The 27,911-nt window shown below is 49.0% G+C and overlaps 1 protein-coding gene across 1 annotated transcript in view; it reads right to left on the reverse strand.

Annotated features, from left to right (window-relative positions):
• The window catches only part of LOC114003795 (cGMP-dependent protein kinase 1-like), a 42,017-nt gene that overhangs the window by 6,396 nt on the left and 7,710 nt on the right, over positions 1-27,911 (reverse strand). The window contains exon 2 of the mRNA XM_027751140.2: positions 1,292-1,458. Within this exon, the coding sequence (XP_027606941.2) occupies positions 1,292-1,458 (167 nt within the window). The remainder of the gene's footprint in view (positions 1-1,291; positions 1,459-27,911) is intronic.

Here is a 27,911-nt window from a genome sequence, read left to right on the forward strand (position 1 = left end):
AGTGTAAATCTTTCCACATAATGCTGGGAGCAGAAACACTTTGGCAACACCCCCCCCAACACTTCACTGAAACACCACCTGAACGTGCAACATTTCAAACTGTGAAAAGCCAAAGGAATTAAACCTGTGCCTTGAGAAAGGACTTAACCTTAAAAGGACAGAAGATTAAAGTTGTTTTGGGAAACTAGTGAAGAGCATTTGCAGCTATACAGCCTCGAGAATTTGGCAGGAAACCTTGTTTAGGGGATGGCTTACTGCCTTGGAAATAGTTTTGTTTCAAAGAACAATTTCAGGCATTAATGTACACATGGGCAAGCAAGAAACCTCCACTCCCCTCAGGTGTTACCTGGCCAAAATGTTTTTGAGCCTACCAGACAGTTCTGGAGAGGAGCAAGAAGAATTTGATTATCATCTATCCATTTGCATGGTATCAAATCCCACCAGGAATTTGCTGATTGTGTTCTCTGAATGACAAACAGGGACATTTCCCTCAAAACTCACTCTGAGGAGAGGGATGCTGGATGGACCAAGCTTAGTAACTCTTACAGCAGACGTGCACTTCCTGACAAATCAAAAACCCAGACATACTTAAAATCTGCTCAATTTGCCACGTGAAGAGCGAGGAAACTTGGAAAGGAGGAGAAGATACCAAATGCAAAGAGCTGCCATTTTGGAGAAGAGCAGCACTGGCAACACTGATCCCCTGGGAAGGTTTTCAGAACCCTGAATATCCACCGCTCTCGTGTCCCACCCGGAAAACAAACCCCTGCCACAACACACACTGGGACAAATCAGATGTGCTAAACTGCAGCTGCTACACTTATTTTGTGCCCAGGAGGGGAAAATACCATTTCCTATTATCCCAAGCATGGCTGCTGCTGAGAGCCCCATGTGCTCTGCCAGCATTCATAGCCCTGCCCTCCCAATGCCCTACAAGGAGTGGGCTGTGACCATATTCTCCTTGTTTTAACAGGCTTTTCCCATTTCCAGAACACCAATCCTTCTGTTGAGTCCCTAATTTATACAGTATTGTCTCAAAGCCAAAGAACTATATTTAGTGGAGGTTTATTCCGAGGGATCTCAGTGCAAGGTTAACAGCTTTCACCTCCTTTCTTTATATAGGGAGGCGCACGAATCCAGGCAGAAGTTTTCCAGGCAGAAGTAATCCACACAATTTTTCAACCACCATATTTAGACAACGCCTTCAACCTTTTCCTCCGAAATTATTTTTCCCACGAAACAACGTTTTTGTCCCTGCCCGTGTTAAAATAAAAGGGAATTTCAACCCTACCTTCCATGACGTACACCAGGGAACCCACGTCTCCCTCCTTGATGATGCAGCTGTCTTTGCCATACTCCACGGGGTACATACAATCCACAATCTCCTGGATCTGGGACAGTTCCAGGTTCTTCATGAAGTCATTGTCAAGGATTGCTTCCTTTATCAGCTCCTTGGACCTGTGGCACAAAGAGAAAGCCAAGATTTTATCCACCAGCCCAGCTCATTTATAGTGACCTTCAGCACAATCACACAGTGCCCCAGTGAATATTTCCTCGGGGGAAAAAATTCAACATTTTCCCTAAAAAGGTGCAGAGAAGTAAAAAAAAAAAATATTACAGAAACATTAGCTTGTAATTATTTGTTGTAATCAAGTTTTAGATACATCAGGTATCGAAATAAAAACAGATTCCACGCAGTTGCAAGATCCTCTTTTAGCTACAAGTTTCATGTCTGTGTAACACCAAAGAATAACGTGGTTACTTGGAATATCTCCCATACACAGAACTGAAAGGAAACACAAACACAAAATTAATGGATTTATGACTGAGTTTATTATATTTTCTATTCCTTACACAAACTGGAGCACACCAAAGTGCGCTGCTGCGCTGATTCTCGGAGCGTTAATCTAAGGGTGTTCTAATCACTCCAGGAGGCAGCCCTGGTACAGGAATAACACCACCTTTAATTCACTTCTTTGCTGACTACATGGAAAATTCCGAAGTCCTATCAGCGTGCACAGAACTCCTCGTGCAGTTCTGGCTCGGCACAGGAGCGGGTTGGAAGTTTGGAGCCCTCAGTGGCCACTTTGCCAAGCTGGGAAAGGAAGGAGCTGTTCCTGAGGACACAGACGCTGAACTCCCCGTTCCCCTGCTCTCTGGGAGCCCACCTGGAACGGGCACACATGGCCCAACCTGCTCACTCCAGAAATGCCTCTGCCCATGTCCTCTCATGAGGGAAAATGTGCAACAGAACCACTGACGCGTTTTTCCTGATTTTCCCCAGAATCTTCCCATTTCTACAATTAAAGTGCTACTACACGGTGAGTCACTGCAGTGAACCTTCCAGTCCTCCCTTCAGACTGCCAAGCTCGACACCATCCAGCGTTCATGCAAATGAACAGCTCAGAATGTGAAATCTCGGTCTAGACCAACAGCAAAGCCCCCAGAACACCCACGGCCCTTCACTTGTCACCCTGCAGCTCCCCTTCTGTGGGCTGAGTGATCTGCTGGTGTGACACAGCCCAGGCACACAGCAGCTCCCTGCAGAGCTGGTGCATTCAGGAGTGCTTTATCTTCTGGAAACACGAGCACAAAGAGAGGCTTTCAAAGCAAGGCACGCTAATGGAGTGCATCTTCTTGACAAGGAGCCAAATGAAGATCTCAGGAGACCAAACCCAGCCAAGCCTTGGAGATACCCTGCCTTTGCTGCAGCCCTTGTGCAGGACACCTCAGAGTTATCTGCAGCACGGGTCCGGCTCAGTAATGTTTGAGATGCTTTGGATAGTTTTGAGGTTCTTCCAGCAAAACATTCTGTTTGCCATCAGAGTCCATCAGGACTGACCAGGTGATGAAAAGGGACCAGAATTCCCAAGTCCTGTCTGCAGGACAACCCTGCTATAAAACCACTGTGCTCCTGAGAACGTTAGTTTGAATTTACACACCACCACTCCAATTCCTTCTGTGTGCAAATCAAACCCTTCATCTGTGCTATTTGTTCCCTTCAGCACAGTGAGAAGCTGGTAATTTGTAAGGCTGCCCAGATAACCTGACTTCCTACTCCCTCCTCCTGTGGAAGAGGTTCCCATGCTGTGCCTTGGCTTAGCACTGCTCTTTTGGTCTTAGCCACCCCTACAGGTCCCCCCAAATCCTGACAAAGACACTAATTATTAACGTTACACAACTGCCTGCCCAAGAAGCAAAGCATAATAAGGGCCTTGGCATCAGTCATACCAACTTGCATTGCAATTTCAGGCATTTACTTCATTCCAAGGCTCAAAATAAGGCTTTCTCCTTGATAAAATAAATCAGCCTTTCGAGTGGAGGGGCTGCAAGAACAGCCACAAAGGGTGGAGGGAATTCCTGGTTCAAGTCAGACCTCCCCTGTTGCCCTCAGCACAAAACAATGCTCTCCTTGTGGGAATCAGACCCGGCGCAGGATTTGAGAAGGAGCTGGGAAATTTGGTCTAAACCACGGCAAAGGAGCAGGAAAACCTGCTGGAAGCCAGTTGGACTCAATGATCTTAAAAGTCTTTTCCAACCTTTACGATTCTCTTTTGGGGAGAAGCAGCAGAACATACCCAATGGGAACAAACTTTGGGAATTCCTGGTGTTTTGACAGTGTGAGAGCTCACCTGAACCACCTGATTCACAGCCCCCAGCCTCCAACACGGACACATCAGGGAAGCTCAGAGGCCCACGAGCCATTCCAAGCCTTTTAACCACAGCACAAAATACATCCACTAAGAAATAAAACGCCCTGGCCGGGACATCAATGACAGAGTTTCATCTCTGCCACATCTAAACACCCACATAGAAGGGTCTGGATAAAAGCTCAGTCATCCTGAATGTAAGTGAAGTAGATGTTATTAGTTAAGGATTATTAGTTGAGACTTTGGCTACAAGGAGCATGAGGGAAAAGCACCCCCAGTTGCCTTGAAACAGTGGCGAGGAGGAGCAACCACCTTGAGACCCAACTGCTTATTTATGGGAGTGTTTCATGGAATCACAGAATGGTTTGGGATGGAAAGGGCCTTAAAGATCATCTCATTCCACACCCCCCCCACCATAGACTAAACCACACTCCACCGTTTGGCAGTTACAGCAGGAAATATCCCATCCATCTTTTCAAATAAAAGAAGGAAAAAGCTGAGTTTGACATATCTGAAAATGAGTCGATACTAAAAATACATTGTCATAGCTACTATAAGAGTTCCTCTATTGTTCACTGCGAGAGAATATTCATCACTCTAATAATTCAGAAAAATTATTCAGGCAGTGTCATTACCAGGCCCACACACTGGCCCATGCCAGGCCTTCAGCAGCTTCCACGTTATTTTATTCCATGGTTTTCTTCCAGTGCAGCTCACGGGTGCCATTTAACATAAAGTACCAAAGGAAAAAAAAATCTATTTATTTTTATGTTGAATCCCAGGATCACTGAGGTTGGAAAAGCCCTCCCAGCCCACGGAACCCCCTGTGCCCGATGCCCACCTTGTCCCCCAGCCCAGAGCACTGAGTGCCACGGCCAGGCCTTCCTGGGACACCTCCAGGGATGGGCACTCCAAACCTCCCTGGGCAGCCCCTGCCAAGGCCTCACCACCCTTTCCAGCAACAAATTCCTCCTCCTGGCCAACCTGAGCCTCCCCTGGCACAGCTGGAGGCCGTTCCCTCTCCTCCTGTCCCTTGTTCCCTGGCAGCAGAGCCCGACCCCCCCCCGGCTCCCCCCTCCTGTCAGGGGGTTGCAGAGCCAGAAGGTCCCCCCTGAGCCTCCTTTTCTCCAGGCTGAGCCCCCCCAGCTCCCTCAGCCCCTCCTGCTGCTCCAGCCCCTTCCCCAGCTCCGTTCCCTTCCCTGCACACGCTCCAGCCCTTCCGGGTCTCTCCTGTTGAGGGCCCAGCACTGGGCACAATTTAAACATATGAAACTCAGAGCGTGTAAATAAACTCATAGTTCACAATTATTCCATAAGAAATGCTTTTCTAGACCACAACATTCCTTAATCACCATCATCATTTCCAACCAGCATCTATCCCTGACGTGTGAATACAGAAATCTACCTAGTAAGACAAAATAAAAGGTATTTAAAGTGGTCAAAACCACACTCCTGCTAGGGCAAGTAAGTGGTTTAAACACAGCACAGCTGTTTCATTACCTCTTATTTTCAAACAGTATTTATTCTGCGTTTCCTGATTCCCGTTGCTAAAAGAAACAACCCACAAACAAAATCAAGTACAATATTTGTGAAGGACCAGGACTGTTTCCAAACGAGCCAGTTCAAAGCAGGAGGTAATTTCATGAATATTTACTTAGTGCTGAAGCGACGGTCTCCTAATGCAGAGGGTCACTCGGGGTAGGAAGCAGTTATTGCCATCTTTCCTCTCCAGAGGAAGGAGCCCTGGCACTGAGCCATCCCCCTTTTCCTGAAAGATTAACGATCCAATGTGATGGGGGACTTGATGAAGAGTTTAAAAAAAGGGCACAATCCTCTGTGATACATCCTGTCCCAAATCAGTTTAAGTCCCTCGTGGTAATTAATAAGGCAACGGTAGGAAGGAGGTAATTGCATTCCAATTTTGCAGAAGTCATGCAAAAAGGACCTGAATGAGTTTGCTAAAAATACACTTAATAGGCAAAAACCTGGCCTCTCAGAAGGAAAGAGCATAATGGTGTGTTCATTCCCACACCTCCCACTCCTGTACTGGGGGTGCTCCAGTGCTCCAGCCAGACCAGAGCTGGCCACCAACCTCCCAGCAAGCCAGGGACAGCTTTCCAGCAAAACGCCTGGAAAAGAACTCAGCCCCATTTTCCATCCCAGCAAACAGGGGCCCTGCACAGAGGCCACATTCCAGCTGTGGAAAGTCTCATGTTAAAGGTTTGCAGTGGCCATCAAATGCCACATTTCCAGAGCCTGCTGAGAACATCCACTGGCGGCTCCTCAGCCATGAGATAAATAAAAATATGAGTTTGTGGATGTGAAAAAAGGCCCTGAGATGCTTCTCCACAGCGTGGGGAGGGTGAGGGGGGGTCCTACTCCTCTGCCCCCCACCTGCAGAGCTGCCTCCAGCCCTGGAGTCCAATATCAGGATGTGGAGCTGCTGGAGCGAGTCCAGAGGAGGCCACGGAGATGTTCCGAGTCCTTCAGCTCTGGAGCCAAACTGGGAGAGCTGGGGGGTTCACCTGGAGAAGAGAAGGCTCCAGGGAGACCTGAGAGCCCCTTCCAGGGCCTAAAGGGGCTCCAGGAGAGCTGGAGAGGGACGTGGGACAAGGGATGGAGGGACAGGACACAGGGAATGGCTTCCCACTGCCAGAGGGCAGGGAGAGATGGGATAGTGGGGAAAAGTATTTTACAATCAGGGTGGGGAGGCCCTGGCACAGGTTGCCCAGAGAAGCTGTGGTTGCCCCTGGATCCCTGGAAGTGTCCAAGGCCAGGCTGGATGGGGTTTGGAGCAACCTGGGCTAGTGGGAGGTGTCCCTGCCCATGGCAGGGGGTGGGACTGGATGGGCTTTGGGGTCCCTTCCAACCCAACCCATCCTGGGATGCTCTGCAGTGCTTGGTAAAGAGGCAAAGTGGTTTGCAGTGCACACAGGAAAATCCCAAAGCCTGTGGTTATCCTGACAGTAATTCACATTTTACAAAGAACAGAATAAAGAGTCATCTCAGGCTCTTCACCCCCAGCAAAAAAAAAAAAAAACCGCCACGTTCCCTAAGCCAGATTTGTACCTTCTGGCAATAAATCAATTGTACCTTCTTTGTACAATAAATATTAGAACAAAAAGTTCCTCTTCATCCCAAAAGGTCTCATTTGGACACTGGAAAAGCCACTTGCTGAGCTGAAGGAAGGGAAGGATTTAAGAGCAGATGGAAAGATCATGCCGTGCCCATCTAGGGACCCTTCCAGAATCCAAAGCCCTCCTAAAACACCCCGTGCTGGTTCCAGAATCCAAAGCCCTCCTAACACACCCTGTGCTGGCTCCAGAATCCAAAACCCTCCTAACACACCCTGTGCTGGCTCCAGAATCCAAAGCCCTCCTAACACACCCCGTGCTGGTGCAGCACCAGTTTGCAGTGGAACCAAAGGGAGCCATGGGAGCTACACAGGTATCATTCTCCAGGGAACCTGCTGCTGCCAAGAGTTAATTAAGTAGAGGTGGATCCAGAAGAGCAAAAGAAATTAAGAGTTCAGTTAGGCAGCAGCGGTGCAATGCTGAATTTTACGGTGTTCACCCCCACAGCTACACACCAAAAAGCATTTTACACTGCCAGGAAGGAAAATGAAAAGCAGTGTATACTGGGCAGACAGGCTGGAAGATGCCCAAAAAAAGGGAAGCAAAAAAAGACAGTTTGGAATAACAGTCAAGAAGAAAGGGGGAAAGAAAAAAAAATTTTTTTTCTTCAGCTGTTTGCAAGGTTTGAGTAAGACCTTTCAATAATGCCAATACTGCTGAGGGGAAAGGAGCATTTTTCCTAGAGCCTCCCCCATCAGGAGCCTGCCAACTGCTGCTAATGACCTCAAGCCCCATATTTATGAGGGAAATACCTACAGCAATTTGACCAAGCAGTGACTGAGCTCATTCACATCCAGGGCACCTTTTTTGGCACCAGTGTCACCGCTGCTGTAAAAATGCAAATTAAATGCACAGGTACATCCTTTACATCTGCCCATTAACTAAACCTGCCGAGTGTGTTTGGAGAAACTCGTGCCCAAAGCTTTTTTGGGGAGCTTCCATATCCATCCACGAGGAATTGAGCTGATTTCTGCAGATAAGGAGCATGGAAAATAAAAAAAATCTGCAGCCTCTGCCCCAGAACACGACGAACGACACGAGAACTGAGCCAATCCCTACAAAACCCGTCTGTTTAAAATCCACACTGTGAAATGTTTGGAAGTGTTTACCTTCTACAAAATGTGGCCATGGAAAAAGAAAGGAGAAAAAAAAAAAAAAAAAAAAAAAAAAACCTTCCTTAAAAAGGAAAAACACAGCCAGGTATTAGGCCCGCTCCAGATTTCCAGAAACTATTCAGCAGGATATGAATACAACAAAAAAAGTGTTAAGATTATTTTCTTTTATAAGCTGTCTCTGGACATCCCTCCATTTCCAAAGGGAGCATCCATTCCAAGTGACACTAAAAGCAAAGGCAGCAAGTTTCTAGCAGGTTTTTGGGGAAGCTCTTTGCTCAAGGGCCACATTCACAGAGCTTTTCACTGTGATTTTAAGCCCGTTGTGCACTTAAAAAAAAGAGCACATGAGACTGCAGCACACACACACTGTTCTGGAATAGAATCCCAGGATGGTTTGGGTTGGAAGGGACCTTAAAGTTCATCCAATGCCACCTCCTGCCACGGGCAGGGACACCTTCCACTAGCCCAGGTTGCCCAACCTGGACACTTCCAGGGATCCAGGGGCAGCCACAGCTTCTCTGGGCAACCTGTGCCAGGGCCTCCCCACCCTCACAGGGAACAATTCCTTCATATATCCAACCTAAATTTCCCCTCTTTCAGTGGGAAGCCATTCCCCTTGCCTGTCACTCCAGTTCCAATGAACAGTCCCTCTCCAGCTTCCCTGTAGCCCCTTCAGACCCTGGAAGGTGCTGTGAGGTCTCCACACACCCTTCTCCTCTCCAGGCTGAACATTCCCAGCTCTCCCAGCCTGTCTCCACAGGGAAGGTGCTCCAGCCCCCTCAGCAACTTGGTGGCCTCCTCTGGACTCTCTCCAGCAGCTCCATGTCCCTCTGGTGTTGAAGTATCTGCATCATTTATCTTCTTGGCTCTGTTAATGGCAGAAGCAGAACTTCCCAAGGGGACGGTCTGGTCCCTCAGCCACCAGCTGGAAGCCCAGAGCCCTCAGCAGAGCTGCTCTTGCAACCAGAGGAAAATCATGGATACTAAATCAGCAGTGGGAAGGTGGAGGGTCCTCCCTGAGGGGCTTTCATGCCAACCCTCCTGGAGCAGGAAGGAACACCAGCAGTGTGGGGCACAAGGAGCAGCCACTTTAAATCCTCAAACTTGCACAAATGGATCTCCTCTCACAACTTCCAGGAGCAGAGAAGCACAGAAAAGCTCAGACCTCTCAGCAAAATCTGGGCCTTGGTTGCACTCCAGCACCATTAATAGCTGATAACTCCACGTTAGCTGTTTGGTTTGGCTCTGGATAAAGACCACTCTGAAGGTTTCTTAAGGGGAATTTTAAATGTAACTCTGGAGAGCTATTCTTGTCCCAATAACTGGGATTAAGCGTAGGACTCAAGTCTGGCACTGAGTAACACCAAGGCCCTTAAATACACCGATGGATTTTCTTTACAGGGCTTGTCTTCCCCACAACATCCAACCCACAGCCTTTAAATTTGAAAAGGAAATGTCTGAGTAGGATCTTAAGGGTCTTCACAGCAAGGCTGTTCCTGCAAAGCTGGATGGAAGAATATGTTCTTCACAAGAGCACGCTAAAATTTTTAAGCAAAATGCCAATTTAAAAAAAAGAGACAAGCAACAGATAAAGTAACAGTGCCCCGACCTAAACCTGTAAACCAGGAAAATAACTCCCCCATTTTCATTTTTCTTGTACTTAAATGCAACTTAGAGTTGCAGACTCAAGTTGCTCTGCAGAGAACATCGCTCAGACAGCTCCAGTTAGGATTTCTAAATATATCAGTTCACTGCTGTTCATTGTACCAGATTTTGGCATTCAACATTTCAAAGGAAAAATCATTTCAGAGGAAAAACAAAAAAAAAAAAATTAAAATCTCCTTTATCACCTACGCTGAAAATTGTTGTTAGTCTAAAAATACTGTAGGCAAGAGCTGGTTAACTTGCATTTTAATGTGTCTCACCCCACAGATCTTAATTTACCACCCCTTTTTTTAGGCTCGTATTTTGCCTCCTAAAAAAAAAACCCCAGGTTTGGATGCTGGAAATGCTGGCAAGCTCACTTAAAAGAAAAAGCTGGCTCTTGCCAACCACACTTGCCTCCTTCTGAAATATCTGAGAGCTCCGAGGAGCTCCCACATGAGCTTCACTTCAAGAAACCACCACTGAACCCTCCGAAAGCACCGAGCAGCTCCCTAATCCCCCAAAGCAAACAGCACAAGCTTTGGGCAGCTAATTATAGGTGGAAACAGGGAATCAGCAAATCATTCAGGTTGGAAAAGCCCTCCAAGGTCACCGAGTCCCCCCTGTGCCCGATGCCCACCTTGTCCCCCAGCCCAGAGCACTGAGTGCCACGGCCAGGCCTTCCTGGGACACCTCCAGGGATGGGCACTCCAAACCTCCCTGGGCAGCCCCTGACAAGGCCTCACCACCCTTTCCAGCAACAAATTCTTCCTGAACTCCTCCTAAACGCATGGCAAGGTGATGCTGAAGGGGGATGGGGTGTTACCCCAGCGCCTCTCACGGTTTTGGTGCTCGGAGTTGAAGGCTTTTCACGCCCACAAAAACAACAGAGGAAAACATCTGTGCCCAAATGTCTCGACACCAAGGGACCCAGAAACAATGCCAGCTCCTCCAGGACGAGCTCAGCCAGCAAGACTGAGGCGCAGGCGGCACATCCTGAAGGTCACAGCGATACATCTCAAAAAGAACCACGGCCTTTGGAGGCAAGAGCTTCTCCATCCATCACACCATTATCCACGGAGCCTGCCACTCCTGGCAGCTCCACACAGCGAGCCCTGGCCGGAGGCAGGTCTGAGGAGTGGAGCTAAATGGCAGCTAAAGCAGTCCCCCTGAGTTTATTAACATATTTTGAGGTCTGGGTGGCTTCCTAGTGACAAATGACCGTGTGGACAGTGAACTGCATTCAGATGCCCTGGAGAAGAAGGTTATTGATGGCACTACGGAGATGGCCTTCGCCCTGGTGGAATAAGCAGGAAATCTGCCAAGTGGAGGATAACCTAATTTAAATAGATGCAGAAATCCAATTAGAGATGCTCTGAGCAGAGACAGCTCACTCTGCTCTCCTGGATTAGAGGCTACGAACACGTCACCAGCTTCTCTGTAGGCACTGTTGGCCAGGAGAGATGGATGTGCTCCTCCTTGGCATCAACACATCCAAAGGGAATATATAACTGCTTCCAGAGGAACTTTAGGATGGGGTTTCAGAGAAGTTGCGATGTATGGGGAGGGGGAAAAAGTGACAGAGATTTCACATCACTTACTCTGACTCACCCAACACTTCTGAGGGATGTTACTGTCGCCAGCAAAGCTCCTCCAGCTCGTTTGCTTTGCTTTGCCTGGAGAAGTCCCTGGCTGGGATGCCAGAGGTGTGCCAGAGAGGAATGCAGGCGGGCACTCGGAGCCTCAGTCTCCCAATAAATATTCTCAGGGATTTGAAGGAGAAATATTTCTTCCTGCTTTAGGAGTCAGCAGGAGGACTGACGTTAGCGGCCGGGCTTTGAGACGTAAATATTTGAGAGATGCAGGGCTTTATCTAAATAACTCACCCCCTGCCAAGCCCCGAGGAGCAGCCAGGGAGGATTTCGAGGCAGGCTGTGCCTCCTTCCAGAGGGGTCACTCTGGGATACAGCGATCCCGAGCGGAGCAGGCTCTGTCTAGTCTGCTAATAAACCAGATTAGAGCCAGGCAAGCACCTTTGGGCAGACAAGATGAACTCCAAACAGCCACACAACTTGAAAACGTTTAAGTGGAGAAAGAACAGCAGCAGGAAGCTCATAAGGTGTCTGTGGAAAAGCAGGAGGATGGGCTGGGAGCAGGGCTGGTTTCTTTCCCTTCAAAGTCAGATGGGGGAGAGGCTGGCACATTCAAAATGTTGTCTTCTAATTCCTGTTTCCACTGCATGAGCATTGACTGTCACTATCCTGAGTTTTGAAGAATACCCCAACAGCAACTGCTCCCAACAACAACTCCCTGACAGGAGGGGGGAGCCGGGGGGGGTCGGGCTCTGCTCCCAGGGAACAAGGGACAGGAGGAGAGGGAATGACCAGCAGATGTTCAGGTTGGCCAGGAGGAGGAATTTGTTGCTGGAAAGGGTGGTCAGGCCTTGGCAGGGGCTGCCCAGGGAGGTTTGGAGTGCCCATCCCTGGAGGTGTCCCAGGAAGGCCTGGCCGTGGCACTCAGTGCTCTGGGCTGGGGGACAAGGTGGGCATCGGGCACAGGGGGGACTCTGTGGGCTGGGAGGGCTTTTCCAACCTCAGTGATCCTGGGATTCCATAATAAGATGTGTTTTTTGCTTGGAAATGCTCTCACTAATCTTGTTTTAGGAATTCAACCCAGAATCCCAGGCTTGTGAGGCTGCCCCCACAGAGAGGGGTCCCACAGCCACATCAAAGATGCCCAGGGACAGCAGGAACAAGAGCAGGACAAGCCAACCACCTCCAGAGAAGTAGTTCCTCCACCAAAAAAAAAAAAGAGACAACATAACTCCAAGCCTGGAAGGTTCCAATCTCAGGGCAAAGTGTTCATAAAATCTTGGACTACTTAGAAAAGAACAATCTGCAGGAGACAACTGGAGACCCGTTGGGGGCTCAGAGAAATTTCCCTGATTCCCGTAAACTGTATAAGACAAACTCTAGGGACACCTGCAACCTATTCCCCCCATCCAGTCACATATAAACCCCATTCAGAAAGAACTTGAACGAACTGTTTTGAGAAATAACAGTGGCAAATATGGTATCAAAAGACAGGCACCAAATTCAGATGGAAGGCAAGGGAAAGATGAAGAGCTTTGAAGGACTCTAGGAAACAGCCCTTTTCTTTGATCAAAATAACCCTCCTCCAGAGGCACTCCAGAGGCTTCCAGGAATTTCAGCCTGAAAGGATATTACATCCTATTTCTGGCAAGTGGGAGGATATTTTTGAACAAGCAGCACACAAACCTCATATTCCGTGGCATCACTTGCCTTCAGGGAACGCTGACAGGAATGGACACGTGAAGGTAAAAAGAAGGATGCAGCAACACAGAAAGGTCCTGCCCCAGGTAGAGCTAAGGAAGGGCACAGTGACTGGGAAATCTCAGAATCATTCAGGTTGGAAAAGCCCTCCAAGGTCACCGAGTCCCCCCCTGTGCCCGATGCCCACCTTGTCCCCCAGCCCAGAGCACTGAGTGCCACGGCCAGGCCTTCCTGGGACACCTCCAGGGATGGGCACTCCAAACCTCCCTGGGCAGCCCCTGCCAAGGCCTGACCACCCTTTCCAGCAACAAATTCCTCCTCCTGGCCAACCTGAGCATCCCCTGGCACAGCTGGAGGCCGTTCCCTCTCCTCCTGTCCCTTGTTCCCTGGCAGCAGAGCCCGACCCCCCCCGGCTCCCCCCTCCTGTCAGGGACTTGCAGAGCCAGAAGGTCCCCCCTGAGCCTCCTTTTCTCCAGGCTGAGCCCCCCCAGCTGCTCCTCATAGGATTTGTGTTCCAGACCCTGCTGAGCCTGTTTTGGGGATCACTCACTACAGCCCTAAGAGCAGTTGTGACCTGGTTGTTCCAGCCCAGCGAGCCCCAGTCCCAGTGTGGGAGCTGCTGAGCTGTTCCCAAGGGAAAGCTCTTTACAAACGGGGCCATTTCAACAAGAAACCAGAGCACCACTTGTTTCTTGAGGACAGACAGCAACATGCATTAAGCAGATTGCTCTTCTGCCTCCCTCAGCAAGCCAAGCAAGCCATTCCTTTAATAAGACAGGAATCCTGGAGATCCGTGGTGATGGGAAGCACACAGATTGCCATCCTGGACAGGCTCTGCAGGCAGGAACAAGGCTCTGCTCTCACTCACAGGGTGTGTGACACGTACCTGCAGCTTGTCCCTGTCACATCACAGGCTGGGGGAATTCCCTTTCAAGCAAAGACTGTGGGTGAGCACAGAATGGGATGGGATTATCCAGGCAGTGACACACTGACCTGCCAGCAGGGAAATCCATGAATGCACTCAGCAACAAGGATTTGAAAGCACTGGAATCACACCTGGGAGACAAGCTCGACAGGAGCCCAAGACAGCTTCAGAAAGGACTGTATCCTTAATCCTCAGGCCTCTGGGATGCTCCCCTGGCACAACCTCACGTGGCATCAATGTATTACAAAAAAAAAAAAAACAAACCCCAAACCAAAGTGCAGTAGTAGTTAATGAGCTGAATAGCATGGAAGAATTTAGAGACATCCATTTTAAAACAATCCCTCTGAATACACTGCAAGTGGGATACTGCACTTGAATTCACTACTTAATTATAGGCACCAGAAGCATGGAAGTATTATGTTTTGTTTCTGCTTACTGTCTTAAAAATCTGACAACCACAGTATAGATGAGCCAGTTTGCTGCTACTCTTAAATTAGGTGATTCATTGGTGACTTTTGTGCTGCTCAGTTTATTTAAGAAGTTATGTCACCTATTTTTGTGCTGACTAGATTTGTTTATGCCAGCAATATTCTTTGTAAATTGTTATTTAGAACAGGGGAGGCTTGGCACTGTAGTAGACAAGACAGATTATTTTTCAGCTTCTTTCTCTGAATTCCTTCTCCTGTCAACAGGTTTTGTAAGGGCTTTCCAAGTACTTTTTATTTGGCTGGAGAGTTCAGAGTATGCTCTGAGAGTGAAAGGATGCTGGCCTGCAAAGCCAACCCACCACTAAAGATGATGCCCAGGATCTGGTGTGGCAGGTGAAACACCACTTGCCCAGGGGTATCCCACACTTCAACATCCCTGCCAGAGTGCCAACAAGAACTCAGATTCCAAGTATTTCGGGAGAAACACTTCACTGGGATGTGGGGGCAGATCAAACTATTTGCTGGCTACTGATTTCAAAGTAGCAGCCATGGGCAGTGAGCCACGTCCCTGCTCCCCAAAAGGGACAGGTCAGAAGGGCTGCCCCTCTGCTGCCCAGCTCCAGAAACCCTCTGGGCCACAGCAGGGCTCTCAACAGGGCACTGCAGAGAAGAACCAGCTCTCAAGGCTGAGAACTGTGACAGACAAAACAAGCCAGAGGAGGGCACAGAATTAAGTTACCTTTATCTGCATCATATGAGCAGCAAACTAAGTTTGCTCCCATAATGGACTTCTGTGATTACCTTCCTTTCCTTGCATTACTATCCTGCACTTACTCTCCAGTTTTCCACCAGCCTCGTGTCTCATCCCTTTCCCACTCCGTCTCCAAACTCCAAAATGTTTGCTCCCATTACAACAACTCTGGATCATCTTCCTTGTTTGTCTGAGTGCCTCCCTTGACATGCACAGCACCACACATTTCTTTTTCCTTTCCTCTCACCATCTTCCCAAATTGTTTCTCCCCTCCTGCGAATTCCTGCCCCTTCCTGTTTTGCTGCTTCCACAGGGCAGTGGCAAAGTAAACCACAAAGCACAGCCTGCAGCAGGAGAGGAGCACAAAGCCAAGACCCAGGCCAGGAAGAAAACTCAGACAGGTTGGAAATGGGGCTGTGCAAGGAGCCAGAGGGTTTAATGTGGAAGAACAGGAAAGGAAGAAGGAAGTGGCAGAGGTTCTTGCATCAGATTGGGTGGAAATTTCCTTCCAGTAGGTAAAGAGCTCACCAGAAGCCTGGAGAGGGACTTTGGACAAGGGATGGAGGGACAGGACAAGGGGAAATGGCTTCAGACTGATAGAGAGGAAGTTTAAATAGAAATTAGGAAGAAATTGTTCCCTGTGAGGGTGGGGAGGGGCTGGGATGGAATTCCCAGAGAAGCTGTGGCTGCCCATCCCTGGAAGTGTCCAAGGCCAGGTTGGACGGGGCTTGGAGCAACCTGGGCTAGTGGAAGGTGTCCCTGCCCATGGCAGGGGGTGGGAATGGATGAGCTTTAAGGTCCCTTCCAGCCCAAACCAGTCTGGGATTCCACGAAAAGGGGGTAAAAAGCCATACTCAGAAAAGCAGAACACATCAGTTTATCACAGCGAGACAGAGCCAGTGGTTCTTCCCACCCTACACCCCTGGGCCTGCAGGGAAACAGTTTGTTCCCACTGTCCCAAGTATTTGACAGGACTGGGAATGCAGTTCTGGTCACCTTCTGAGAAGCACTGCTACAACTCTTCCACGTTTTGAGTCTGTTCCACGCTCCACAGGCTGCTGTGGGGAAATATTTACATGAAGGAATACACAGAAAAAGCTAAAAAGAGATGGAGAAAACCTGCGTGCCAGAGCTATTTCCAGAGAGGAAACAGGAACTACTGGAGGGAGCTGAAACAATTTCAGGTCCAGTTTAATCCCAACAGGCCTGAAGAGTGTCATTTAAAAGGCATTTAAGTGGATTTTAAAGGTGCTCAGACAATTCACTCTTTCAAGTCAAAAGCAGCCCCGAGCTCTTGGCATGTATGCTGATATCCTGCATATTGATGAGCAGAGATGATCAGAAAGATCAGCCCAAGCCTGTGTTAAACCAACAAGGAAACTAACTGGCACCAGAATTCTTGAAATAAAAACACCTTCCTTTAGTGAGCTGAAGGAACTAAAACATAGAAACCTTTGAAGTCAGTGAGCAAATAGCACAACTTTCAGTGTTATCTTTCTTAAACCTGAATTTAAACCTGTCCTCTCCTCTCACCCAGCAAGCAGGAGCAGCAGCAGGAGCTAAAAGCAAACTCAAAGCCAAGAAAGAGCAGCTGATTTCTGTGCAGGCTGTTGTTCACCCAGGGACTGCACTTCCACATCTGCTGTAACAGCAGCATTGAAACATCCTTTATTTCCAGTGGAATGCAGTTTATTTACCCTGGGCACACACCGTGTAAGTCACTCACTGGGTCATGCCAGATTCACCTTATCTTAAATGAAATACCTCTGCTCCCCAACAAAACATTTTATCCCAGCTATGATGCACAGGCAGATCCCTGGAAAAGCACTTTAACTGTGTCCCTACGAGACAGGCTCGCTCCAGGAATGAAAACTTCCGAGTTTCTCCACTGAGAACAGGGATCCACCTCTCCCAGACAAAGGAACTGGTACCTTATGTTTGCTTTTGTAGTGCCAGGACAAGGGGGAATGGCTTCCCACTGACACAGGGCAGGGTTAGATGGGATAGTGGGAAGGAATCCTTCCCTGGCACAGAGAAGCTGTGGCTGCCCCTGGATCCCTGGAAGTGTCCAAGGCCAGGTTGGGCAGGGCTTGGAGCAACCTGGGCTAGTGGGAGGTGTCCCTGCCCATGGCAGGGGTGAGACTGGATGGGCTTTGAGGTCCCTTCCAACCCAAACCATTCTGGCATTCTGTGATTTTCCCCCTCCAGTCCAAAAAGAAAATTACCAAGTCTTTAATAACCTTTTGCCCCTTAGGACAAAAGCTCTCTGCAATATTAGGTGCAATGTTTCTAAATGGATGCTAAACTAACACTAAGATCTCAATTCCCATGATTTTTTTTCCCTCTACAGCTCATGATTTCAGCTGTTGGTGGCATTAATTTGCAACTATTAAGGTGGGAAAAGCCCTCTAAGATCAGCAAACATGAACCCAGCACCCCCATGCCCACATGTCCCCAGGTGCCACATCTCCATGTTCTTTTAATGCTTCCAAGGACGGGGACTCCACCACCTCCCCCTCCAATGCCTGACCACCCTTTCCAGGGAGAAATTCTTCCCAAATATGTGATCTAAACCTCCCCTGGCATAACCTGATGCCAACTTCCCAAGGTCCTCACCAAATCCCAGCATTTCTTTCCTCCCCAAGCAACTCTTGCTCCAACCCTCAGGAACACAACAGTCAATTTTCCTCTGCCAGTTTTATGGATCTGCATTTTTATTTTTGGCACCAATCTGAGAGCTGGTCTATCTGGTGCTATTCTGTCCACATCCTGCTTGGACAATTGGCCTTTCTGCTCAAGGAATAAAATCTAACAACTTCATAAATTTCTATGCTTCTTTCAGGTTGGGTTCTTTTTTTTTTTTCCCCTTTTCCTTTTTCAATAGGGAGAGACAGGACTGTTCTATTTATAAAGGTCAAGTAAATTGTATGTAGTCTGTGGAGCCCTAAAATCCCTGTGTTATTAAAACAGAATATTTTACTTAGACAGCCCTTTTCAGAGAGGAAAAAAAGAGATCTCTCCCAATAATATCTTTCCCCCTCCAACCTGAGTTAAGGTCTGTGCACAGTTCTGTGCACACCGAGGAGAACACAAGCGTTTATTTGTTCTCCACATGAATTATAACTACTATTACTTTTTAAACACTCTATAACATTTTTACAGGTTGTTTGGATAAGCCACAGCTATAAATCCCACTCGGCTGTCACACAAGGAGAAAAAGCTTGGCATTACCTCGTGGGCAAGGAAATAAAACTGCCAAGAACAGCAAAGGGGGTAGGGGCTGAGAAGGGGGTTAAACAAGGTTTGCATGAACCCAGACAAAACCCCCACCTTCAGACCCACCTCTGCCATCTTCCCATGCTGGAATGACATCCCAAGGGACTGCTGCTTTCACACAGATTATTGAGGAGGTCACACAAGGATCCAACCACTAACGAGGCTCGAATCCCCTCGAATTTTGTGAGAAGCAGTAGCCTTGTTTTAATCTTTATCCAGTGAACAATTCCAAATAAACAGGTTTTATGGTCACGCTGGTGATTATGCCACAGCAAAATGCAGCGAGGGCTGCGTGTCAGACAGCTTAAATCAGAGTCAGCTGCACCCAGGGAGCTGCTGGCACTGCACAAAACCCAGGCAGGGCTCTGAGGAACAGCAAATGAACAGGCAAACACAGAAATCCCCTCTAACCCCACCCCAATCACAGCATTCCCAGTTAAACGCCCTAAAACCACAATACATGAGAAATCCCTGCTGATATTCCACCTTGGCTGATCTCCTGCCAGGGCCTGTGAGCTCTGGAGAACGTCTGAGAGCTGCGGGCTGTCCTGTGCCCCCCAGCCAGCACCAAAGCATCAGGTACAACCCAAACCAGAGCTGAGCAAGGGATCTCCCCGAGCTGCAGCTTCACCACTGTCATATCTCCCCCCCAGGCAGCTCAGAGAAGTCTGTAGAGGCAGGAGAGGTCAAGAACAAAGAAGTGCCAGGCAGAATTACTCTCATTTCACTGTTATTTTGGACAGATATGCCCAGCACAGTCAGCTGCAAGTCCAGCAGCAGCAATCCCAAGGGAACAGCTACACCTTCCAAGGATCAAGCTGAGCTCCACACAGCTTTTAGATTACCCAAAATCACCTCCCCCCCCCAAAAAAAAAAAAAATAATAAAAATCACCCATAAAGTTTCTAGCCTGGATTGTAACTATTCAAAACTCCTCACATCATTAGCATACCCCTAAGAGACAAACCCAATTTTAAACACTGCTGTGGGATTTATTCTCGGGTTAATAGGAAGAGAAAACCCTAAATAAATCTGCCAATAACCTATACCTGCATTAAGGCTTGTTATTTAGGTGGAAATCTGTGGAAAGCTTCTCTGCCTGTGAAAATCAATGTCCCTTAAATGAGAACACGGGGATTTCCAGTGCCCTGTTTCTGCTACTGTGCCTTGTGGTTTTGCTGTTTAATCCGGAGTGAAACCTAATTCCTAATTGCTGAGTGCTTGTGCTTAGGAAGGAATTGCAGTTGACATATATAAAATGGGATATCAAAACTAATCAGCACTGAAAGCCAAACAGATCAAAGCCTGCAGTGATGGGGTGGGACCAGAGCCTGTGCTGCCCATGATCCTCTCCTCGGGTGCAACACCAACTCCCCAGCCTGGAAATTAGGAGGCAAAAACCACATGAACAACACAAGTATGTCTGAGAAGAAAAAAAATAAAGGCATAAACTAACTTCCTCCTACACTCTGGCCGCCCCTGAGGTTGCAAGCAGCACTCCATGCAGGCAGATGAAATCCTCAATCGCGAGGATTTGAGGATTGTTGAGGATCTGAAGCCTCCCTCTCCTAATCTGCTCCGGCAAGATTAGGCTGGGCTATTTTGCTTCCTTTAAAAACAGTCAAATTTATGCACACATGAATAAAGGGCTAACTGCACAGTCAGTACCAACAGCAATGCCAGGAAAAGAGGCTGCTCCAGGGAAAAATGGGATGGAAATGCATCGTGTAAGGGCAGATGCCTGTATTTCATCTACTTCTTACATGGATCAGTAAGGCCACACTGGCCATGGAATGGGTTGGGCTGGAAGGGACCTTACAGACCATCCAGTTCCACCCCCTGCCATGGGCAGGGACACCTCCCACTAGCCCAGGTTGCTCCAAGCCCCGTCCAACCTGGCCTTGGACACTTCCAGGGATCCAGGGGCAGAATCCCCCCCTGTCCTGCTGCCCACGCTGGGGGATCAGCCCAGGGCACGGGGGGTTTCTGGGCCGGGGCAGGTCCAGCCTCTGCCCCACCAGCACCCCCAGGGCCTTCTGCCTGGGCTGCTCCATCTGCTCATCCCCAGCCTGGATTGATCCCGGGGGTTCTCCTGACCCAGGGGCAGCACCAGCACTTGGCCCTGTTAAACCTCCTGAGATTCCCGTGGACCCACGTGGGGAGGGTTTGGGGGGGTTTAGGGGTTTTGTTCCTACAACAGCCTGTGGATGCTGTGCTAACAAAGGGCCAAGGAGAGGGAACAAGGCTGGACACAGGGACTGACTGTGTGCCCAAGAACTTGCTTTGTCCAGCTGTGACAGATGTCCTTTCCCTACCGCTCTCAATTACTTCCCTTGCAGAGGAACAGAAGCCACAAACAGCCAAGACTTTTGCAGACAGTCTAAAAAACAGTTTTAGGGTGTTGAGGGGGAGGGTCAAGAGCAGAAATCTGTTTATTTGGCATCTAAATATAGCCCAGTTAACTCAGCAAACGTTTTTTCTCTACTATGTGCTATTTTGTCTGCATTTAGAGGCTGGAAGGAACCAGCTGCAGCATCACCATTTGATTACATTCTCTGATGAGGAATTTGCCTTTGTTCCCCAGCAGAAATCTCTGTGCTGTGACCACTCTCCCGAGTCTTGGGCATAAAAATGAGCTTTTCAGCTGAAGCCCCAGCAGCAAGGACAAGCTCTTTTCACCTCAGCCTTACATGAAGGAGCTCTGCTCAGCCATGCCTGGCTCAGAACTCAGCCTCTAATAATCCAACAGGGCACATCAGGTGGCTGCTCCTCCAGACTGGCCACAGGTTGATGAGTTATTTCCATCAACATGCCCCAGCTGCTGGTTAAAGAGAGCTTTCAACCCACTGCCTTCAGGGTGGAGGCTGCAAAGAGAAGCCTTGTCAGACAGCAACCAAAAGTAAGATGGGGCATTTTGAGATTCTGGTTTAAAAAGCGTTATAACCCTCCAGAGTAGTTTGGGGTGGGGTTTTTCCCTTCCTTTTTTTTTTTTTTTTTGGTTATAGGATTGCATATTTGAACCCCTGTAGCACGTGGAGGAGTAAAAACTTTTTTTTTTCCATTATGAAAATTATCACACATTGGGCTTAGGGCTACACAGAACAGAATCACAGAATGGTTTGGGTTGGAAAGGATCTTAAAGCTCATCCAGTTCCACCCCCTGCCATGGGCAGGGACACCTTCCACCAGCCCAGGTTGCTCCAAGCCCCCTCCAACCTGGCCTTGGACACTTCCAGGGATCCAGGGGCAGCCACAGCTTCTCTGGGCAACCTGGGCCAGGGCCTCCCCACCCTCCCAGGGAACAATTCCTTCATAATATCTAATCCATTCCCCCTTGTCCTGTCCCTCCAGACCCTTGTCCAAAGTCCCTCTCCAGCTCCCTTGGAGCCTCCTTAGGCACTGGAAGGGGCTCTAAGGTCTGCTCAGAGCCTTCTCTTTTCCAGGCTGAGCCCCCAACTCTCTCACAGCCTGTGTTCATAGGAGAAGTATTAAATGATATGGGATGATTTTTTTCCCCCCCACAATCACCTAAATCAAACCCTGCCTGCTGAAGTTTTACCACATAGAGAGATCCCTGTCAGTGCAGCACCTGATTTACCCTTCAGATGAGGGCACAGACAGTGGATTTAACCTCTCAGAAGCCCTCTCTGCACAACAAATACTTCTCAAAAGCACAGGCCACAGGCACAAGGCTAAATCTGGACTCAAAAAAAAAACCAAAACACTACATATCTACAACTCTTCCCCAGTGCTTTCACACTAATTTGCTGAGGTGGCTGCCTTTTATCCTCTGTATAAGTACTGCAGCAAAGTGCACTTGAGACGACAAAGCAGTCCCAGAGAAAATGGTGTCAAGGCTCTGAACAGCTGTGTCTGAGCAATCTCAGGATCACCAACACAAACAGATTAAAAAAAAAAAAAAAACAGACTTTTTTAGGTCTTCTGAAAACACACAGGGCACAAGAGAGGTTTGCAACAAGCAGATGATGGTGGTGAGAGGAAAAAAGAACTGCAGGGAGGGTAAGAGAGAGGGATGGAGCACTGAAGCACCAACAGGGGATGCTCAGGACTGGCAGCCCAGGGTCCTGCCTTGCCTGTCCCTTGGTGACAGAGGGATTCCATGGGATCTGGTGGGATTTAGGGTGGGATGGCCCCTCTCGTATTTTCACCGGGAAGTCAAAGCAATTCTGAAGCAGCTCCAGAGCAAACAACCTGACAGCAGGCCAGCTTTTCTGTGCATCATATGCTTCAGTGGAACTGATAAAAATTCCATTAAGAAGCTCAGGAAAAGCGTGGAATATTAACTCCCCATGATGTATCATTCCCTCAGCACGAACAAAGCCACAAAGCATTTCAACTGCTGACCAAGGAAATCAGAAGAGGCAATGGAGCTGAAGGCTTCCCAGGAATTATCACCAGCACATATTAAAACTTCAAATCCCTGTAAAGATCCTCCCTTCCAGGTACTTTACACAGGCCTCCATATTTCACACAGTTAACATGACCCTCTGCTTTACTTCAGTGCACGAGTCAGGCTGTCCCAGCTCACCCTCCCACATCCCACAAGTTCCCAAAGCTTTCTGTTCCCCTCGGCTAAAAAGTCACATATTTTGCATCAGTTTAACAACTCTGCCACTTAAACAGGAGCCTCCCTCAGTACCAGCCAGGCAGCCCAAGGCTTTGTGCCCTCTGAATCCAGGGAGCTTAATCAAACAGTGGGACTCCAGTCTGCAACACTTGCCCAGCAAGAACCTTTTGTGGTGGAAAACGCTGAGAAACGAGTGGCAACAAATTGAACCTGCAATTGAAAGAGTTCTTTAGAGCTCACAGGTGGGATTTCCAGTCGAAACAAGGAGCCACTGTGCTCCAGAGGTGAAATATGGACTCATGTTCCTGGCAGGTCTCCCACGTGTTTGTCCTCACCACGCTGATGGAGCAGCCCCACTTTCTATGGAAGCTTTTCCATTTGTACCTGCAAATACTGGGATAATGCCTTAACCTGGCTTTATACATCCCAAGGGATGCTCTAAACACCATGCTAGTGGTTCCCTATTTGAGCTATTTTTGGCTTTCAAAAAGGAAATATAACTTTTAACACCTCAAAACACCTGTTTTATCTATGTGAGAATAGTGGCACAAAACCAAAAACCTGTGATTTACTTGATGAGCTCAGTTTTGGGGTTGCTTTACCTTTCTAAATAATGGTAACAGCCATCCTTGCACAAAGTCTGAAGGAAAAAAAAAATGGGGGATTTATGAGGGAAGTGATAATTTGTTCCTAATCACGGACAACACATGCTCTTGAAGTACCTGCCACAGTGGTTGATGAGAAGATAACAGGGGTAAAGCAGCTGCTTCCTGCACAACAGGAACAGAGGTGGGATTTGCCACCACACTTATCCCAGTGTCGCTTTTCCCAGAGCCAGATCCCCAAAAAGCAGCGGTGGCACATGGAATGTACCTGTGCTGGCAAACCCTGGCTTTGTGCTCCAGTATTCCAGCTCACCACACCTGCAGCAAACCCTTCTGCAGGCACTTCAATAAATCCAGCCAGAGAATGGAGGGAAGCAAGAGGAATAGCCAGCATTCCCTTGGGAATCCACTAACAGAAGGCTGCTGGGCTGCAATACAGTATCCACCTGGAATGGATCTGCCAAAAAAAAGGCCACAGGAGCCCATCCTGCCAAGATCCCTGTCAGAGTCAGTTAAGAAGCAGCAAAACAAGAGTTGCACCACCTGTGTCCCTCCTCCAAGCAGAAGCACCAGTGGAACTTCAATTCCCTTCCCTCACCACAAGTCTAACAAGTCCAACTCCCTCCCGGCCGCCGTGTCCTGGAAGGAGGGAAGGTCAGGGAAAGCCGGGGTGTCTGCCTCCCTGCAGCACTCCCAACGAGCTCGTCAGCGAGGCACCCGAGCCCAGGAGTGTTTGGAGCGGTGCTAATGGAGAAAAGCCGGCTCCTCTCCGCGCCTCATTTCTCCCCTGCCTCGCAGAGCCGGGCTGGGGCCGGCAGAGCAGAAAGCAATCAAGTGTCTGATGAGCAGGAGATGTGTTCTCCCCTTGTCTTAACGGGATTGAAACGGGCGAAGATGCGTAAGGAATAAAAGATATTATACACACACACACACACCACACAACTGGTTCTTAAATACCTGCCGGGTTTGGAGGCACAGCCCCATCCCAGCACTCAGACAGGAGGGCACAGACACACCTCCACGTTTCTAGCTGAGATTCATCCCACTCCTCCGTCTGGACACTCCCCACCAACGAGATGTGGTGGTGGTTTGGTCTGTAACAAGGACAAGGGATGCCCAACACTAAGAGAGAGGTGCTGGAGCAGCCCCTCATCCCACAGGGCAGGTCGTAGGGAGGCCCTGCAGGATGTCACTCAGCCATCCCAGAGGGATGTTTTGTCAACACAGCTCAAAGTCACTGTCACTGAAGGGTCTGACTCTGCAAGGAGCCCCTCCCCTTGCTCCCAGCCCTGTTCACAGCAAGGGGTTCCTGCTACAGTAATTCCCATCACGTGCAACTCGAATCCCAGGCTAGAACCATCTCAAGGTGTATCCATTCCACTCTCCACCCCTGGTCCCTTTGGGCCATTAAGCCATTAGATTTAACCAATGAACTCCTCCCCCTGCCCCAGCTTGGACCTGTGCAGAGGCTGCAGTCCCTCAGGGGTGTCCCTGCTCCAGGTGGAGCTTTATCCATAAGCCATCTCTCTGTGCTGCTGTGGCGTGCACTTGTCCACAGCCACCATCACTCTGAGGTGCTCCAGGTCCAGCAGGGCCTTCTCCACAGGCCACAATGCCCATACCTGCTCCAACAGGCACCATCCCTCCAGGAGGGAACCTGCTCCAGCACAGCCTTAGCCCTGGCCTCAGTCCCTGCAGGGCTGTCCCTGCTCCGCCGTGGGTTTACCCATGGCCACGTGCTCTGGGGCGCTCCACCACGACCTCATGCACAGCCACTGATGCTCCAAGGTGAGCCTGCTCCAGCAGGGCCTTATCCTTGGGCCACAATCCTTTTGGAGATCCCCCTGCTGTGGCACAAACATAACCTCGGCCACAGTTTAAGAGGTACCTGCTCCAGGTGTAACCCCAGCACCACTCCCATCCCAGCTGGGATGAAGGAAGGAATTAGAAGGGTAAAAGTGAGAAAATTCCTTGGCTGACACAAAGACAGTTTAATAGGTAAAGCAAAAACCACAAGGAATTCATTCCACACTTCCTGTAGGCAGGCGTTGTCACTCCCAGGAAAGCAGGGCTCCATCCCACACAGAGGGGGCTTGGGAAGACAAATGCCATCACTCCAAACATCTCCCCCTTCCTCCCTCCTTCTTCCCCCAGCTTTATGCGTTGAGCATAACATGGGACATCATCTGTCCCAGCTGTGTCCCCTCCCAGTTTCTGTTGTACCCCCAGCCTGCTCGTGGTGGGGTGAGGAGCAGAAAAGGCCTTGGCTCTGTGATAGATGAGGAAAACATCCCTGTGTTACCAACAGCACAAATCCCACAGTAGCTACTGGGAAGAAAATGCCCTCTCTCCAGCCAAATCCAGCACAAGACCCCAACACAGAGAGAACCAGCCACTCCCTCCCCTCGTGTCCCTTTTGGGTGCTGGTTCTCCAGGACAGGGGATGTGCATGATCCATCTTTTGGCTGAGCTAAGCAAGGTGCAGGCAGGCAGAGCCACAGCACTGCTGTTTGGCCTTCGCAGGAGGCCCAGGGGATGTCACATCTGATCAGAGTCAACTGAGTTCGCTCCGACTGGCACACCAGAAAAGCTGGATGGTCAGGAAAATCCAGCCTCCTGCAGGATCCTGGGCTGCTGCCACCAGAGGTTCTCTGCCCCTTGATGCACACGGGAGACAAGGCGGGTTTTTCAGGGAGATGTAAAGTCAGATGGAACAGCTCTGCAGAGAGAAGAGCTTTGGGGCTGAGAGGGAAGAGAACAACAAGCATCCATAGGAAGGGAGAAAAGTCTTGGGCAGGAGGAGGAGCAGGAACAAGATGCCCAGGGAAGTAACCAAGGGCTGAGAAGGGAGAAGAGGATGGTGCTCCACAGCTCCACACCCTCCAGAGCAGGGATCCAGCTGCCCAGTCAAAACCAGCTGCTGTGCTGGCAGCTCCATGGGACAGCACCTCCTGGCATTTATCAGGTTTCAAAATCACCTGTTGCATTCATTAAATACATATATCCAGTCACAAAACACAGGAGCTGCTAAATATCTCCTCCAGACAACCATGGTCACCATTACACCGCACACACAACACTAATTGGAGCAATACCGACATTCCAAGGCAAAGAGGTGGAGACTGACTCCTCATTCCCAGGATGCCTGCTCTTCCATTTCACCTAAAGGAACTTTTAAGAGTCCTGATTTTCAAATCGCCTCTAGATGAAGACACCTACTGTTTCCAGCAGGCCTCGAGGTACAGCTGATTATTTGCATCACACCTGCTGTACCTACACCTTCCCGAAGTGCTTGGCCACTGCCCTGAGTCACAGGGCCATGGATTTCCTGCACTCATCCCAAATGTTACCCACCACCAAAGTTATTTTCCTCTCTTAGCGCTGATGAATTCTCCTCACCCGCCGCATCTCTGCACACAAAGGACATCAAAGGGGCAGTTTAAATACTAACGAGCACTGACAGATCCCAGGCACCCGCTTACACCGGGGGCAGGGAACAATGGCTTTAGATTTCCAGCACAGCCACGGCACCGGTTATTTACCCCCTTGCTCCTGAATCTCAGTGGTTCTCCGTGGCTGAAGAAACCAACAGCACTGACAGGAAACGGTTTGGATTTGAAAGGGACCTTAAAAATCATCTCCTTCCAACCCTCCTGCCGCGGGCAGGGACACCTTCCACTACACCGGGATGCATTCCCAGAGCCCTGCTGCTGCTGGAAAAAAATTCCGTATATCCTACTGATGCTACTGATTGTTTTCTGTCCCAAGAAAAGTCTATTTGCGTGAATGCAATACTCCCCTCCACGTGTTGAGTGTATACATGTCATTATATATATTTCTCTTGCATGTAGGATATCACAGTCAACACAAAGTACGTGTATATTTACAAGACTCCAGTTTAATTTTGAGTCAACCCAAACAGCTCCATTATGATTTGTCCCATTTGTTCACATCACCACCTCACAGAACATTAAGTAAGTGAACAAAACGAGCTGCCCTGGGCTGGGGAGTTTCCAAATCCACGTCAAGCCCACGTCACAGGGCCGGTGCACAGCTTTCCTGACACAGTTTGTGTGTTCAACAGGAAACACCTCCACGAAATATGCTCAGAAACCGAATCAAAAAAGGGCATTTTGGGGAAAGAAACACCACTCCAGGCAGGAAAAACGTTGCAGCCCAAAAGGGGCTTTTTTCCAGTGATATCCCACTCCAAGTTTGCTCCCAGAAAACAAGCCCCAAATACAGTCCAAATATCCCAATCCTACTTTCTGAAGTCTGACAGCCCATTTTCTACTTTGAAACCAGGCACCAGCGTTCAAGTTTGGCTCTCCCTGCTCAGGCACCAGTTTCCAAGGAAACCAGTGACTGCAGGAGCATTGCAAAACGCCGAGTCCTGTGCTCTCTGTTTCCCAAGTACACTGGAGCCTTCTCCGTGACACAAACCCTTCCAGGCAGGTGCTTTCCCACCGTTCTGAAACACCTGGATAGAATTTCAGACGTTCA

Source organism: Pipra filicauda, unplaced genomic scaffold (assembly GCF_003945595.2).
Source record: "Pipra filicauda isolate LSUMZ 115617 unplaced genomic scaffold, ASM394559v2 scaffold652_size184016_pilon, whole genome shotgun sequence".
In the NCBI taxonomy this organism is placed as follows: domain Eukaryota; kingdom Metazoa; phylum Chordata; class Aves; order Passeriformes; family Pipridae; genus Pipra; species Pipra filicauda.